The sequence below is a fragment of the Syngnathus floridae genome, chromosome 11 (assembly GCF_059516105.1).
Source record: "Syngnathus floridae isolate MCC-2025c chromosome 11, RoL_Sflo_1.0, whole genome shotgun sequence".
NCBI classification, from domain to species: Eukaryota; Metazoa; Chordata; class Actinopteri; order Syngnathiformes; family Syngnathidae; genus Syngnathus; species Syngnathus floridae.
This window is the reverse complement of record NC_142423.1, coordinates 15,027,003-15,039,507: the sequence shown is the minus strand read 5'-3', so window position 1 is coordinate 15,039,507 and position 12,505 is coordinate 15,027,003. Positions and strand designations below refer to the sequence as shown.

The 12,505-nt window shown below is 45.0% G+C and overlaps 1 protein-coding gene across 1 annotated transcript; it reads right to left on the bottom strand.

Annotated features, from left to right (window-relative positions):
• Window positions 1-1,710: 1,710 nt before the first annotated feature.
• On the bottom strand, window positions 1,711-8,362 carry apcdd1l (APC down-regulated 1 like). Its single transcript, XM_088390530.1, has 4 exons — window positions 7,987-8,362; window positions 4,094-4,265; window positions 3,225-3,744; window positions 1,711-3,122 (listed from the first exon to the last, which is right to left on the bottom strand). Exons 1-4 carry the CDS (start codon window positions 8,039-8,041, stop codon window positions 2,349-2,351), a joined length of 1,521 nt encoding a protein of 506 aa, XP_088246656.1. The 5' UTR covers window positions 8,042-8,362; the 3' UTR covers window positions 1,711-2,348.
• Window positions 8,363-12,505: the final 4,143 nt, after the last annotated feature.

The window sequence follows — 12,505 nt, the reverse complement described above, 5'->3', positions numbered from 1 at the left end:
CTTGCCGGAACATTTGTTAGCTTCAACCACCAAACTGTTTAAGCTTTGGGAATCTGATTCAGCCAAAAGAAAACTCACCAGGGCTTCATTTCTTTTTCTTTTCATTTTATATCTAGCCTTCCACAATTTGGATCCAGTTCAGTGGAGCTTTGTGAAAATCATCATTTTACCTTAAAGAAAACATGTTATACATATTTTTCCACAATCTCAGAGTTTCCATGTGTCTTTATTTGTCTGACATGTTTTTGTCAAAATATCCCAAGGATAAATAAGTAAAAGATGCATGTACAGCTTAAATGCGGGTGGATGATTCTTGAAAATCTCATCAGCGTTATGATGAACTTTCCCCAAATGCAGTCATACTTTGCTGTTTTGACACACGTACTAAATCAAGTCTGTTTTACGTTACGGTTCCCTTGTTGAATGGACTCACTCAGCGACGGCCGCCGCGCCGTGAGGCCTGATTGCTAACAGGCCGCCGAGCGAGCGGGCGAGCGGGCGCTCCTTCCTGCCCCGCAAGAAAAGACAATGAAAAGCTCCTCAACGGGGGTCGGACGATATGTGAAGGTTGATTCCAGCCGCCGCCTCCCTGCCTCCCTCCCGCGCAAGCCTCTGATCTTCTTTTTCTCTTGATCTGTGCTCGAGCTTTTTGGTCTTGGGGGGCTTCCAGACTGATATTTCCCATCCAAGTTTGAAGGATGACCTCATGAGGCTCGCAGCTGCCTTTGCCATTCTAGCACCAGTTAATAGGAACAGTATGGTGCATCTGGAAAGGAATAGTTTGCACTTTCTCTCTCTCTCTCTCTCTTCAAATCTTGAATAATTGTGAAGATTGGGAGGATAATTAGTGTTTCTTCCAAATCCACATCAGAAACATCATGGGTCCATGCCTATCATCTTTTGGAAAAAAAAAGTGTTCATTTTCTGAAGCCTGGATCTATTTTATGGTCTCTGGTGTTTGCCAAGCAGACAATATGGTTCGGTGAATTCCAATGCTTCACCTGCTTCAGCCATAATACATCTTTATAGCTTCTTTTTCTTTTCTAAGCTGTTGCTCAAGTATTTGTTGACATTGACATGGTAGGAATCAGTGTGACACATAACACATCACAAAATATTGCAATGATTAACCCTAACCTGGTCATCTTGGACATCACCATAGTGCGAATTTGACCTCCTGTAAGTAGCCTTTCGCTTTGAAATGTGAAGAGTCATGGAAACACACGTTTTGGAAAGCCGCTTTTAATGCAAAGAAATGACTGAATTCTGCTTACAAAAAAAATCTTATGAAAATCTTTTAAATAACTGACAGTATTTATATACTGTTTATATGGTGATAAAATAAATAGTCACTGGATGCTTTCAAAGAAGAGCAACGTCTTATGCCACAATTGGACCCATAATGACGGTAGCTGGTAGGACTGATTACAAATGTCATCTTGTTGGCTGCTTTTCTTTCCAGTATAAACAATGGTCTGTACAAAGTGCATTAGTTCTACTGTGTCCTGGCTCAAAGAGCGCCCGCTCTGCAGACCCTTATCTTGATTTGTCATGATGGCAATACGTACATAAAAGCAGCCTTTTCCACCAAATATGACGGGAGTGACTGTGTTGGTGAAGATTAGTTTGAAGTCAACCTGGACTTGTATCTTACAATCTTGAAAGTGAAGGTCCAACAAGTGGAGTGGATATGAAAAAACAACAAAACACTGGTACCAAAACTCAATTCATTCCATGGGTAACTCATAGCTCAATTGAATTGTTTAATTTCTACATTGAAATGATCTGAAATGTCATACATCCTTTCCAGCTTGCCAAAATGTAATTTATTAACTCAAAACGCAGCATTTGATATAAAAACACAATGACTAAATAAGACGCGTAAAGAAATAAACTTGTGTAAATACTGTATGTTCTGTTGTATTGGTGTGAAATATGTGCTTAAGGGACATGTCGTGACTGGAGTTTGAGTCAGGTTGGCTGGTCAATTCAGTGTGAGGTTCTGGGTGGGAGCTGTGGCCTACTGCAGCTCCTGTACTCATTCTGTATTTGTGTATTTGACTGTCCCATGAAATAAACGTCCAAAACTGCTTCTGCGAGTGACTCTCCTCGACCAAGTGCAAGGTCATTGTCATTTTGGAATTTCTCAGATTATTTTGACTTTGCTCAAGCAGCAGTGTATATGAAGATCGCTTGTAACTCAAATCTTGCCACGCAACAAAAAGAAAAGAAAAAAATAAATCATTAGTCGGAGCACTTCTGAGTCAAGGCACTACTGAACTGTCTATTTGGCTACCCTAAATGTCTTGTAATGAGGGAGAACCATGTCCGTCACTGTGCCAAGTTTTCTAAAAAGCACAACTCCAGCTGCATAGGGCAGATCCAAGGACCATCAAGAGGAACGGTGTCAGGCTCCCGCTCCCACTGGTCTTGGTTTGGACTTGTTTGCTTTTAAAGCCTAAACCATAGTGACTGGAGGGCTGTGTCTCTGCGTGGCTGCAAAGCATTAAGGGAGCCTGAAAGGAAGTGGCCCTCCTCATCGGACGGTCTGGGCTGGAACCGTCCGTCGGCCTTTCCCCGACATACAACAGCGGGTGTCCCCTGTGGTCCAGCTCAACCTTGAGAAGCTCATATTCCTTATGTGGCAGCTTGAGGCCAAGAACCGTGCACCCGTGCGTAGAGCTCAGGGCCTGTTCTTCCCTGACCTTCCACTCCCCGGCCTGCCCGCACTTTCCTGGCTTTGTCCTGTTCAACAACTTTGCCGTGGACTCGTCTTCGGCCGTCACTCTCACTTCGGTCACCTTAAAGACAAACTCTGTGGCTCCTGGTACCTTGACTGAAGGGTTTCCCTGAGCATAGTGACCAGAAGCTCTCAGGGTGAAGGTGTTCTGGGAGCAAAGGGGGTCCGAATAGTGGCGGTAGATCCCCTCCCACGCTTGTTGGTCGGGATCAAAGTGGAACTCTCTGGTGAGGAAGAGAATGGTGGGGCGAGTTTCACATCGCTGGCTTGACCAACGTCCGGCCAAGGAAATCGGGGCTTGCGTTTGGCGGGGCATAGCAGGGGGATGTTGTTCTGTGGAGCGGTACACCAGGGCACACGCTGGGCAAGGATGGATATGATGCTGAAAAGATCCATTGCAAAAGAATTATTAGTGTGTCACTTGTGGATGCCAGACATACGTATGTAAAACCTTTATACGTACGTAGCTCTCACTAAAACTCACCATGGCACTCTGCAGTGGCTGCTGGTATCCTGTTGGTCTATAGTGAGTTCTTTGGGTCCAATCAGTGTGGATGTCCCCCAAGAAGAGCTCCTGGATTTTCTCCCCATGGTTGTGGTGTTGCGTCTCCACCCGAACCAAATCTAGCTCCATCATGGAGAAGCCCAAAGCCGACAGGCACTCCCTTCCCGCACGGGTATTGTAAAGGTCCTGCGGCTTCCCAGGAACCAATCGAGCCAGGCTCGGACCCACGCAGGATGGGGCCAGCCTGGAGTTCAGTTTCTGCTTGGCTGCCAAGCTGTGGACAACGATGGTCACCCCGCTGAGGTGATGGTCGGCTTCGGTGGCTCCGCGGGTGATCCAGGAGGCCTGACGGAGACGGAGCTTGCCTCGGATTGCCAGGGAATAGGTGGGATTCTCGCACAGGCTGTCGGCGTAGTAGTGCTGCAATGCCTGGAAATGACGAGTCGGGTGGAAGGTATAGGAACGGGTGAGGAACTCTGGGCCTGGACGCACTTCACATCTGAAAATAGGGAAGAGGTTATAGAAGTGAATATATTCAACAGTAAAAGCCACACACCAAACAGCTTCATGGATGCGGTGAGGGAAGACTTTCAGATAGTTGGAGTTAGAGCAGAAGATGCAGATGTGTCTCATTGGCTCTGGCAGTCCCAGAAACGGGTCAAGCCCAAAGGGAACAAAGACTTGTTACGTTTATACTGGACAAGAGCTAGAGTGAAGTCAAGCCAAATATCCCTCGCCCACCACCCAGATCAGATAGATTCTTGTGAAGCAGACCTCTAGAGTCTGGCTTGTCGAAAGAATACGTCCCAACTGTGTTCTGTTTCTGTCTTTGTTTGGCAAAGGTTTACCTGGTTGATAACCAGGTCCCGTCCAGCCTTGGCGGTATTTCTGCTGTGATTTTCACTCTTTCCTGATGGTGGCGGTAGTGACAGCGGGGCTGCCATTGCAGGCTTTCCATGAAGCTGGAGGAAGTTGTGGGCACTTCCCAGAGTTTACTCCCCGTTGCAGTCATCAATGCAACTAAAACACAGAAACGATAGCAATTATTCATCTGATGAACACAGTATTCTGATGATACAGTATTTCTAATAATGATTGATTTGAAATGAGCTCACATTCTTTTATCCCAGCACTCATTTTGATGTGCAGTATAGTTGATTCAACCTGACATTTTTTTCTGCTTGAAATTTTATGACCGTTATTCCGGCCAACCAAAAAGTGTAACGTTAATCCCCGTGCAAATAGCAACGGTTGGACTGTTGGACTGGCGCACATGTGCTTCATCTCGCCGCACTCGGCTGCTGCGTGCTCAAAGGTGCGTCTCGAGACCCAAAGCCAAGATCAGATTTCAGCCGACAAGGATTTTCTGATTGCGTCCTTGTGATTTTGCAACAAGCGGAAGCCGCAAAGTATTGCAAGCATGTTCTCCCAAAGCCTACTGTGCTTGTTGTCCGTGCACAATGGTGATTTCTTTTTGTTGTTGCTGCCTCACTTGGCTCATTGTGTGACACTTTTATGCCAACAGTTCCTCCCTGGAGCCTTTGCATGCACTCTGACCCGCAGTGAGCGGACAAAGTGTCAACTGTTAAATCCTTGGATGAGTAGCAGATCTTTTTACTGTCTCCTGGGATTAAGGAATATTGAGACGTTTATCATGTAGACTCACATTTTCCTCACACGCGATGTGTGGAAAATTCCAACTGGAATGCAGATTTTTGTTGAAGACTTATTTGCACGCTTGTGTTTTCAAATATTGATTGCAAGAGGGAAGATGAATGCAGAGTACAAACGGCATTGCATTGCTTTTTGTAATAAATCCTATTCGATTCATGCGGAATCGAGAAGAGGCGTTTCGATGGAAGCCGATCTGCTAAGACTACAAAACAAAACCCAGAATGAAATTCTTCATCCGGCAGGTCTGTTTTGTGTTATCGATTGTCTGTCGCTGCGTGCCACATGTTGTCAAAGCGGTCAGAGTGTTGAATGGTGTGACCAAAGAAAAAGAAAAGAAAAGCGACGTGTCGTCATGTCGGGCTTTGCCGTTTAAGTGTGTTGTTTGCGCCAAAAGCATGAAGTTGTATGGCGCGTTTCCCAAGGTCACGTGTCATTCCCTCGCTTGGATCTTTGCTGCGCCGCATATGGTTGCGTTTATAGCAAAAAAATCAAGAAATGGACTCGTAAAAGCGAAGAGCTTAGTGCGGCAAAAATGCTCATTGAGAGTTTTGAAGTATTCCTCTCCAAAGAGCGCCTCGGTCAACCGCAAGCGGGATGACGACGTAATGCGCATTACGCCGCCCGCGACTTCATTTGGAGACAAAGACAACGTTTTTCACTTCATTTCCTACTCAGCCGGTCAACCAGCATTGCACTTGATTTGGATTTCTACTCCATCTTTACGTGGCCGTGTTTGATTGAGCAATCAGTGACTGGTCTATAAATAAGTCTTTCCTGCTGTGGTTCAGAGGTCAACATGTGATACAGGTGCTGTCTTTGTTGAGGAAAATCAAACAGCTGCAACTGTCGCGTTTGGTATTATGGAGGAGTTTTGAAGCCACACAAAAAAGGAAATCATTATATCTGATTTGTTGACAAAAAAATGTTGTAGCCTTAGGAAACTCAGCTTGTATTTTTAGAGTAAAAATGGTGTTTGGTTTTATTCATGAAAAGGTTTTATTTAAGAAAAAAAAAGAAAAGAAAGTCATACTCTTTCCCCCCACAAGAATCAGATTGAAATAAATTCTAATATATTAAAAAAATATATTTGAAGAGAAAAATATTGTTCCAGGGTTCAACATGTTACAGATTCCTACAGGAAGACTGGACAAAAAGGCTTCTTGATTATGAGATGACATTTTTTATGGGGGCTCACGCAATATGTATCTGGTCTCTTCTTCTTCTTTAAAAGCAATTGTGGTTTGGTCTTCACTTCCTCAAGGGGAGGGAGGCATTGTGCGTGCGCTGGAATTTAGCCAAATCTGTCTATCTTGAAAAGGTTGCTTCCAGACAAAAGCTTCCAAATGTTGCCTCGATGACGTGCTCCCATGTTTACGTCTCTTTGTCTCCGCTTGGATGTCAATGGCTGGCTTTTAGCTTTGTTGCTTTTTGTCTCGTTGCCTTTGCGTGTCGCTCACAGATGATGTCAGGATAGGATTGTGTATGTGTGTGTGTATACACACCAATTTTTGATGTGTGGAGATGAATGTGTGCGTTTTCTCCAGATAAGCATTTCCCACCTTTTTGTTGTGTGTGTGGTGTCTGCTGAGTCATTTCTCACCGTGCACAGGCCAAAAGAAACAAAAGCATTATTTGTCCTCATTGCTTATCTTGCTATTTGTTACAATTACCTATTGGGGGGCTTTTTCCACCACATAATCTCCTATCTTAACCCTTTGATCCCAAATCCTTTCTGGAAAGTTTTTTTCTAGCCTTTTAAAATGTGAAAACAACAAATAATATTTTTTGCAGGGAATGATAATAATAATAAGAAGAAGAATTTTATAGTGTAACTAAACATCTTATCTGCAAACCAAAGTAGACACTTTGGACTTGTAATACAAGCGGTGCCCATTGTCCTCATTTGTGTAAGTCAGGCCGAGGTCAAGTTGATCTTTTCAAAGCGCCGCAGCTCGGCGTTGTTATTCTAACTTGGGTCATGTGTCCGCCGGGAGGCCACGCGAGCGGCCGCTGTTGTCTTTTCATCTCCCTTGAATCCCCAGGTCTGCTTTATTTACACCAGCGATCAGTGCGGCTTTGCCCGCTGGACGTCAAACTCTGGCTCCTGATAGCCACCAGGCTTGGAGGGAGGGACAAAGGCTTTTTAAAACCCCTAATGATTTTTCTCCTCCTAAAATTCTCATTCATAGGTTGCTAGTAGCATGCTCGACTGTTCGAACATACAGTGCAGCGGACGGTGAAATGACCACATTTTTTGTAGTTATTTCAAAATGTTCACAATTTCTTTTTTCTGGAGGCTGTGACCTCGTTGGTCTCCTCCACGATACGTGCGCAGCCCCAAAAGAAAACACTCTGCCAGCCATCATGGGCTGGGTGGAGGCAATCTTTTGAGTGTGTATGTGTGCACCTGGGCAGATGTCTCCTCCTTTCCTCCCTGATGTGCAGCAAGCGACCCAATGTAATGTCAGCCTCCTGTTATTCCAACCATTAAGGTAATAGCAACATTAGTTCCAGGGCCACGCTTGGCAGCTCCCAAGCTGCCATTGTCAGCTGCCAGAGTAGCAGGAGAAGAAGACGGCTGGCTCTTCTCGCTCCTCCCTGTTGTCCTTTGAAGACACAGAGCCACCATTCACTCCTGCCAGCTTGTGTTTTGCTTCCACCGGAGGCTTTTGAACGCTGACAAATTGCTTCCTTGCGATTAACAAGTGGCTGCGTGTGACATAATCCTCACCAGGTTCCCGACATGTTTGGAGAGTCTTTATTTCTTTGTTTACCCACAAGCCCAATTTTGACATTTCTAACGGTGGAGCCGTGGCTGGAAGGATTCACATACTGTAAAGCAGAAACTCACTGAATTCTGTATCAGTGACGGTATGACTATCTTCAGTCATCCATCAACAATTCCATGCTCTTCCACTGGATGGCAGAAGGTACAATTAACCTGTTTCCACCTGCTGCCATTCAGACAACAGAGTAACATTTTTGTGGTCAACTCAGCAGGCCTAGATTTGACACAAAGTTAATCATCCAAGACACTGTAACGCTGGTCTTTTGGGGATGTACTCACCTTGCCAAATCAAGCAGACCGCCGCAAGCACGTGCGCTGAGCGTCCCTCTGACATGATCGCTGCCTTTCAACGCACAACTCTTTTAGATCCCAGAACTCGAGAAGCTCCCGTCAGCAGCAGATAATCCTATGTCCTGTCACCGTGACACAAACATGCGTGAAGTGCTCGTGTAATCCTGCCCACGCTGCTGCTGTGTCTTCTTTTATGTCCACTTGTTGGCTTCCATGCTCTGGTGGCAAAATTGTCAGTGGGCATGCAGCATCTCGCCACTGCTGCTTTCCTCAGGAGTGTGTAGCACACAGTGGCTGGCTTCCACTCAATGCATGTGCTGCAAGTGTGTGTGTGTGTGAGGAGGAGTATAATGCGAGGGTGGGAGGATGTGTGTGTGCATCTGAGGTTGAGAAAGACAGAGGAGGAGAGAAGCAAATCATGGGGTATTCAGTGTGTGTGTGCGTGTGGGTGTGCATGTGCATGTGCTTTCAACTTCTGTAAATGAAAAGCGAGGTGCTAAAACGGCGCTTCAGAAACGGCACTTTATGTTTTTTAACCCTTCAGTGTTATGTTTTGTCACTATTCACATCGGGGAATATCTTTTTTGGTAGGTTGGAGAATAATGCTTGCACTTTTTCACTCCCTTTTTCGAGCCTGGTTGAAAATAGCCTAAGACAGAAAGAGTTTGGCTTGTATTTTCACTCATGAAGGCAGCACTTCATCACCGAGCCACACGACAAAACATAAGTACATGGAGATGACAGTGTGTGGGATCCTTTCTAAAATCAACAAATATGGTTTCTCACTTGGAAAAATCAATGTGAGCAAGCCAAGCTTTTAAAAAAAACATCTCACAAAACATGTTCAGATGTAGAGCAGGCGTTGTCCAGATGAGCCAGTTCCTCCACAATCTGCAGTTTACATTGGAGTGCCCTTCCTGCAGAGAGAAGTGTTGACGATGAGGTCTGCGGCTCCCTGGGCGCGACAGGCGGGCCGGCGGGAAATGCTCAAACAAGATGTCGCTGTTCAATTTCTTTTCCTGTGACGTCTTAATGCGGCCGCCGGCGACGTAATTGGTCGCCCATTAACCTCTGCGAAGGCCGAAATCTGAGATGTGGCTATCTTTCCCGTTTTCCACCTAAAGTATGGTCACATCATGAAAATACGTACATCTTTTTATCAGGAGGACTTTCGCCTGTTTCATACTTTTGAATTGAATGATGTCATAATGGCCTTCCATTTTTTCTTTACGCTGCCATCAGAGGAAAACGTTTGGACACTTGAAAAAAAAAAAAAAACTCCACAGCTGCACAGATCCACATATGGCACCTTATTAGAGCGCCACATAAACGCCTCAGTCACGTCGATTGTGTTGACTCTGCTGACCACTGGCGTGGAGTTGAAGAAGGCCCTCAAAAGGGAGACTTGGAAGCACATCTACTGCGGGTGGGCTGACCGCAGCGCCGTCAAGGGGGTCCGTCCGCTCTAGCACACAAGTTTTTATTTTTAATACACACATTTTTAGATTGCCTCAATTGCAATAGGCTCCGTGACATTATCATAGATGTGCATCCGCATTGATGGCTCTTTTCTTTAGGGCTGTCATCTGTCCTGCTGTTTCTTCTTCTGCGTTGTTTACGTATTCCGTCTGCTCCGTGTTTGGAGACAAAATAGAGATCCTTGGCCCAATCATCCCACAAACATGGAACTTTCTATAAGCAACTCATATAAACACCACAGTCACACAAGTATGCTCGTATTTACATCAAGGCACGTGAACAGAACAGTGACTAATGTGATTATGGCAAAAGTAGATGTTTGAGTTTTTCTGCCAAACACTTCCCAGATTTTTTACATCAACTGTGACACATTTCTCAAGGGGGCGGCCTGTTCTCTCTATAGTGAATTTCAAATGATTACTTATGCACTAGCCAAGTGTTGGAGTGCGTTGACACAAAGTTGTTATGACTCCAGGCAAGCTTCATCTGCACTGCCAAACACTTTTAAATTTCAAGAGCAACAACAAAAACAACATTTTTTTGTGTGTATGATGTTCTTTTGCTTGCTGCAACAAACAGCCACGTCTAAGTTGAATTTTTGAGCTGCGGGCATCCTTAAAGATCAGCATTTCCTTTGGCTAACATTTTAAAGTGCTTGACATTCAGATATGTTTTGTGTGTGGTGACGAAGCGCTGCCATGACAAGTGAAAATACAACCTGTCTTCCCAGCCTTTGCAGTTTTTTGTCACAGTGACGATTGTTGCACACTGATGCTAAGGTATCGTGGTGGCAGGGCGAGCCGTTGGACAGCCCCATCAAAGTTTGGCAAGATTGAAAATAGTTTCACACATCTGAAAATTGTAATTCCCCGCTTTGATGTTGAAAATAAGCAACAATATCTCATCAGGACGGCACTAATCCGATTGTTGATCGGCACCTCTGGCTGAGCTTTAACTGACTGTGACGGACCCCACAGAGAGAGGGGAGAGGAGGGGAGGGGAGGCTTGTGGGATGAGGTGCGAGGGTGGTGGTGGTGGTGGTTGGGGGAGGCATTCAAGACTGCTGATCTCTGATCCCAGATCTGACAGTGGGCTCCCTCAGGATGACATTGCCAGGGGTGTCAGACGCTTTGATCCACTCTGGGTCCTCTCTGGAATGTGCACACATACGTATAGATAAATACGCGCACACACGCACATCTTAAAGGCTTGGCACATAAATAGCTGGCACAGGGAACGCATACAGTCCACAGCCCGCACTATTTTATAATCAAATAAATCCCCCCAACCTGTAACTAATACTTCAGTGTGGCCAACGACTACGGTGGCCTCGCTCTGTGTGTGCGTGTGCGTGTGTGTGTGTGTGTCAACGTAGTGGGACAATCACTTGAATGTACACACATTTACACACAAACACCCACATGAATATGCACTTATACAAGCACAGGTACAAATTCAGCTAATATTACACTTTTGGACACGCAAACCACAGATTCCCAGCCACGCAAATACACAAAACCTCAACACACTAAATCGCTCAAAGTCAGACACACACACATGCAAACACAGATAGATACGCATACACTGTCATATTCACATATGAAAAGAACAAAAACAAACACACAAAACCCCCAAAACAAAACGTACATGTATCAACACAGATACAAAAATACTACAGTGTGAAAACACAAACACAAAAAGTCCCCAAACAACATACACCACTTTATAGTGACTTCATTTATGTTTTTCCTTCCACCTTTGCAAAGTTATCTTTGCCAAGTATACTAGATAAACAGCACACATGTGCACAGACACACACACATGCAAAGACTCTGAAAGTGAGCCAGCTGCAGACAGGCGGTCGGTCGGTCCATGCTTTAATCAGCACACATTCACATGTCAGCTTCTTATCTGCAAAAGGCAGGAAGCGTCTCCTATGGTTCACACGTTATCCTTTTGGACCGAGGCCCACAATGCGGAGCGCGTCAGTCAAGCGCGACCAGGTGAGGTCTGATGTGCTGTGCTTTGTTTTGATTGTGTTTCCATTCTGTGTGCTGATGAGGAGATGCAGGCTACGCTAGGCGCTTATCCTTCAATGCTTCACTTGAACGCTTTGATGAGGCACCATCAAAAAAGTGCAAAATGACCAAAGCGTTGGTGCTTGAACAGCTGAACTTTATTTGCGGTTAATCAGAGGCACTTTAAACGGTGGCAGTGACGCGCTGCTTTCCATTTGACAAGCGTTTGAATGGGATTGCTTTATTTGAACTCTCAATTGAGCAGTACAGATAGAAAGTGAAAGAAGACTCTTCGTATCCACGTGACTTCTCTGTCCTGAAATCATCTGAGATAGTTTGGAACGCGGGGGAAGACATTTGGAAAATGTATGGAAGGATGTTTTGCAAACTTCCAAACGGTCTCCTAGCAGACATGTGTTTGCCTCCTGTTGACTCAGTGAATCTCTTTCCATACGGCACTTTCAAGCTATTTGTTCTGACATATTTGCATCAGAGCGATAAGAAAGTCTCGCTTCTCTCCGTGCGCAAAGCGTGCCGTGCTTATTCTCTGTTTGTGCGTCTTTATGCTTTCAATAGGGAAAAACTGAACATGTTGTGGCAGGTCCGTTGCAGTTGGGAAAAATCAGAACACTGACGCAAAAGTAATTGCCGGTAGCCTTGAAATAATGTTAGCCTAAGAGTAGCGATTGGGCCATCTTGTGTTGTGACTTTTAATTCTTGCAGAATAATGCCTGAAATTAAAAAAGAAAAAAGATTCAGCTTTCAGACGATACCATTTGTGGCATTTGTGATTTCATTTGTAAGGGCATGAAATGGAAACTATTGTGTTATGGAAACATTTGACATGACATAGTACGTGATAAGATAAAGTTGTTTCTTGAGAACAGAAGAGAAGGCTCCACGCGAAGGTTCCCAGCAGGCTCGACATCAGCTCTCACTTTGCTGTCTCCAACTAATCTCCATTGGTGGGACCGAGAAGGGACCCCCGTTCGAGTCATGAGTCAAAATCA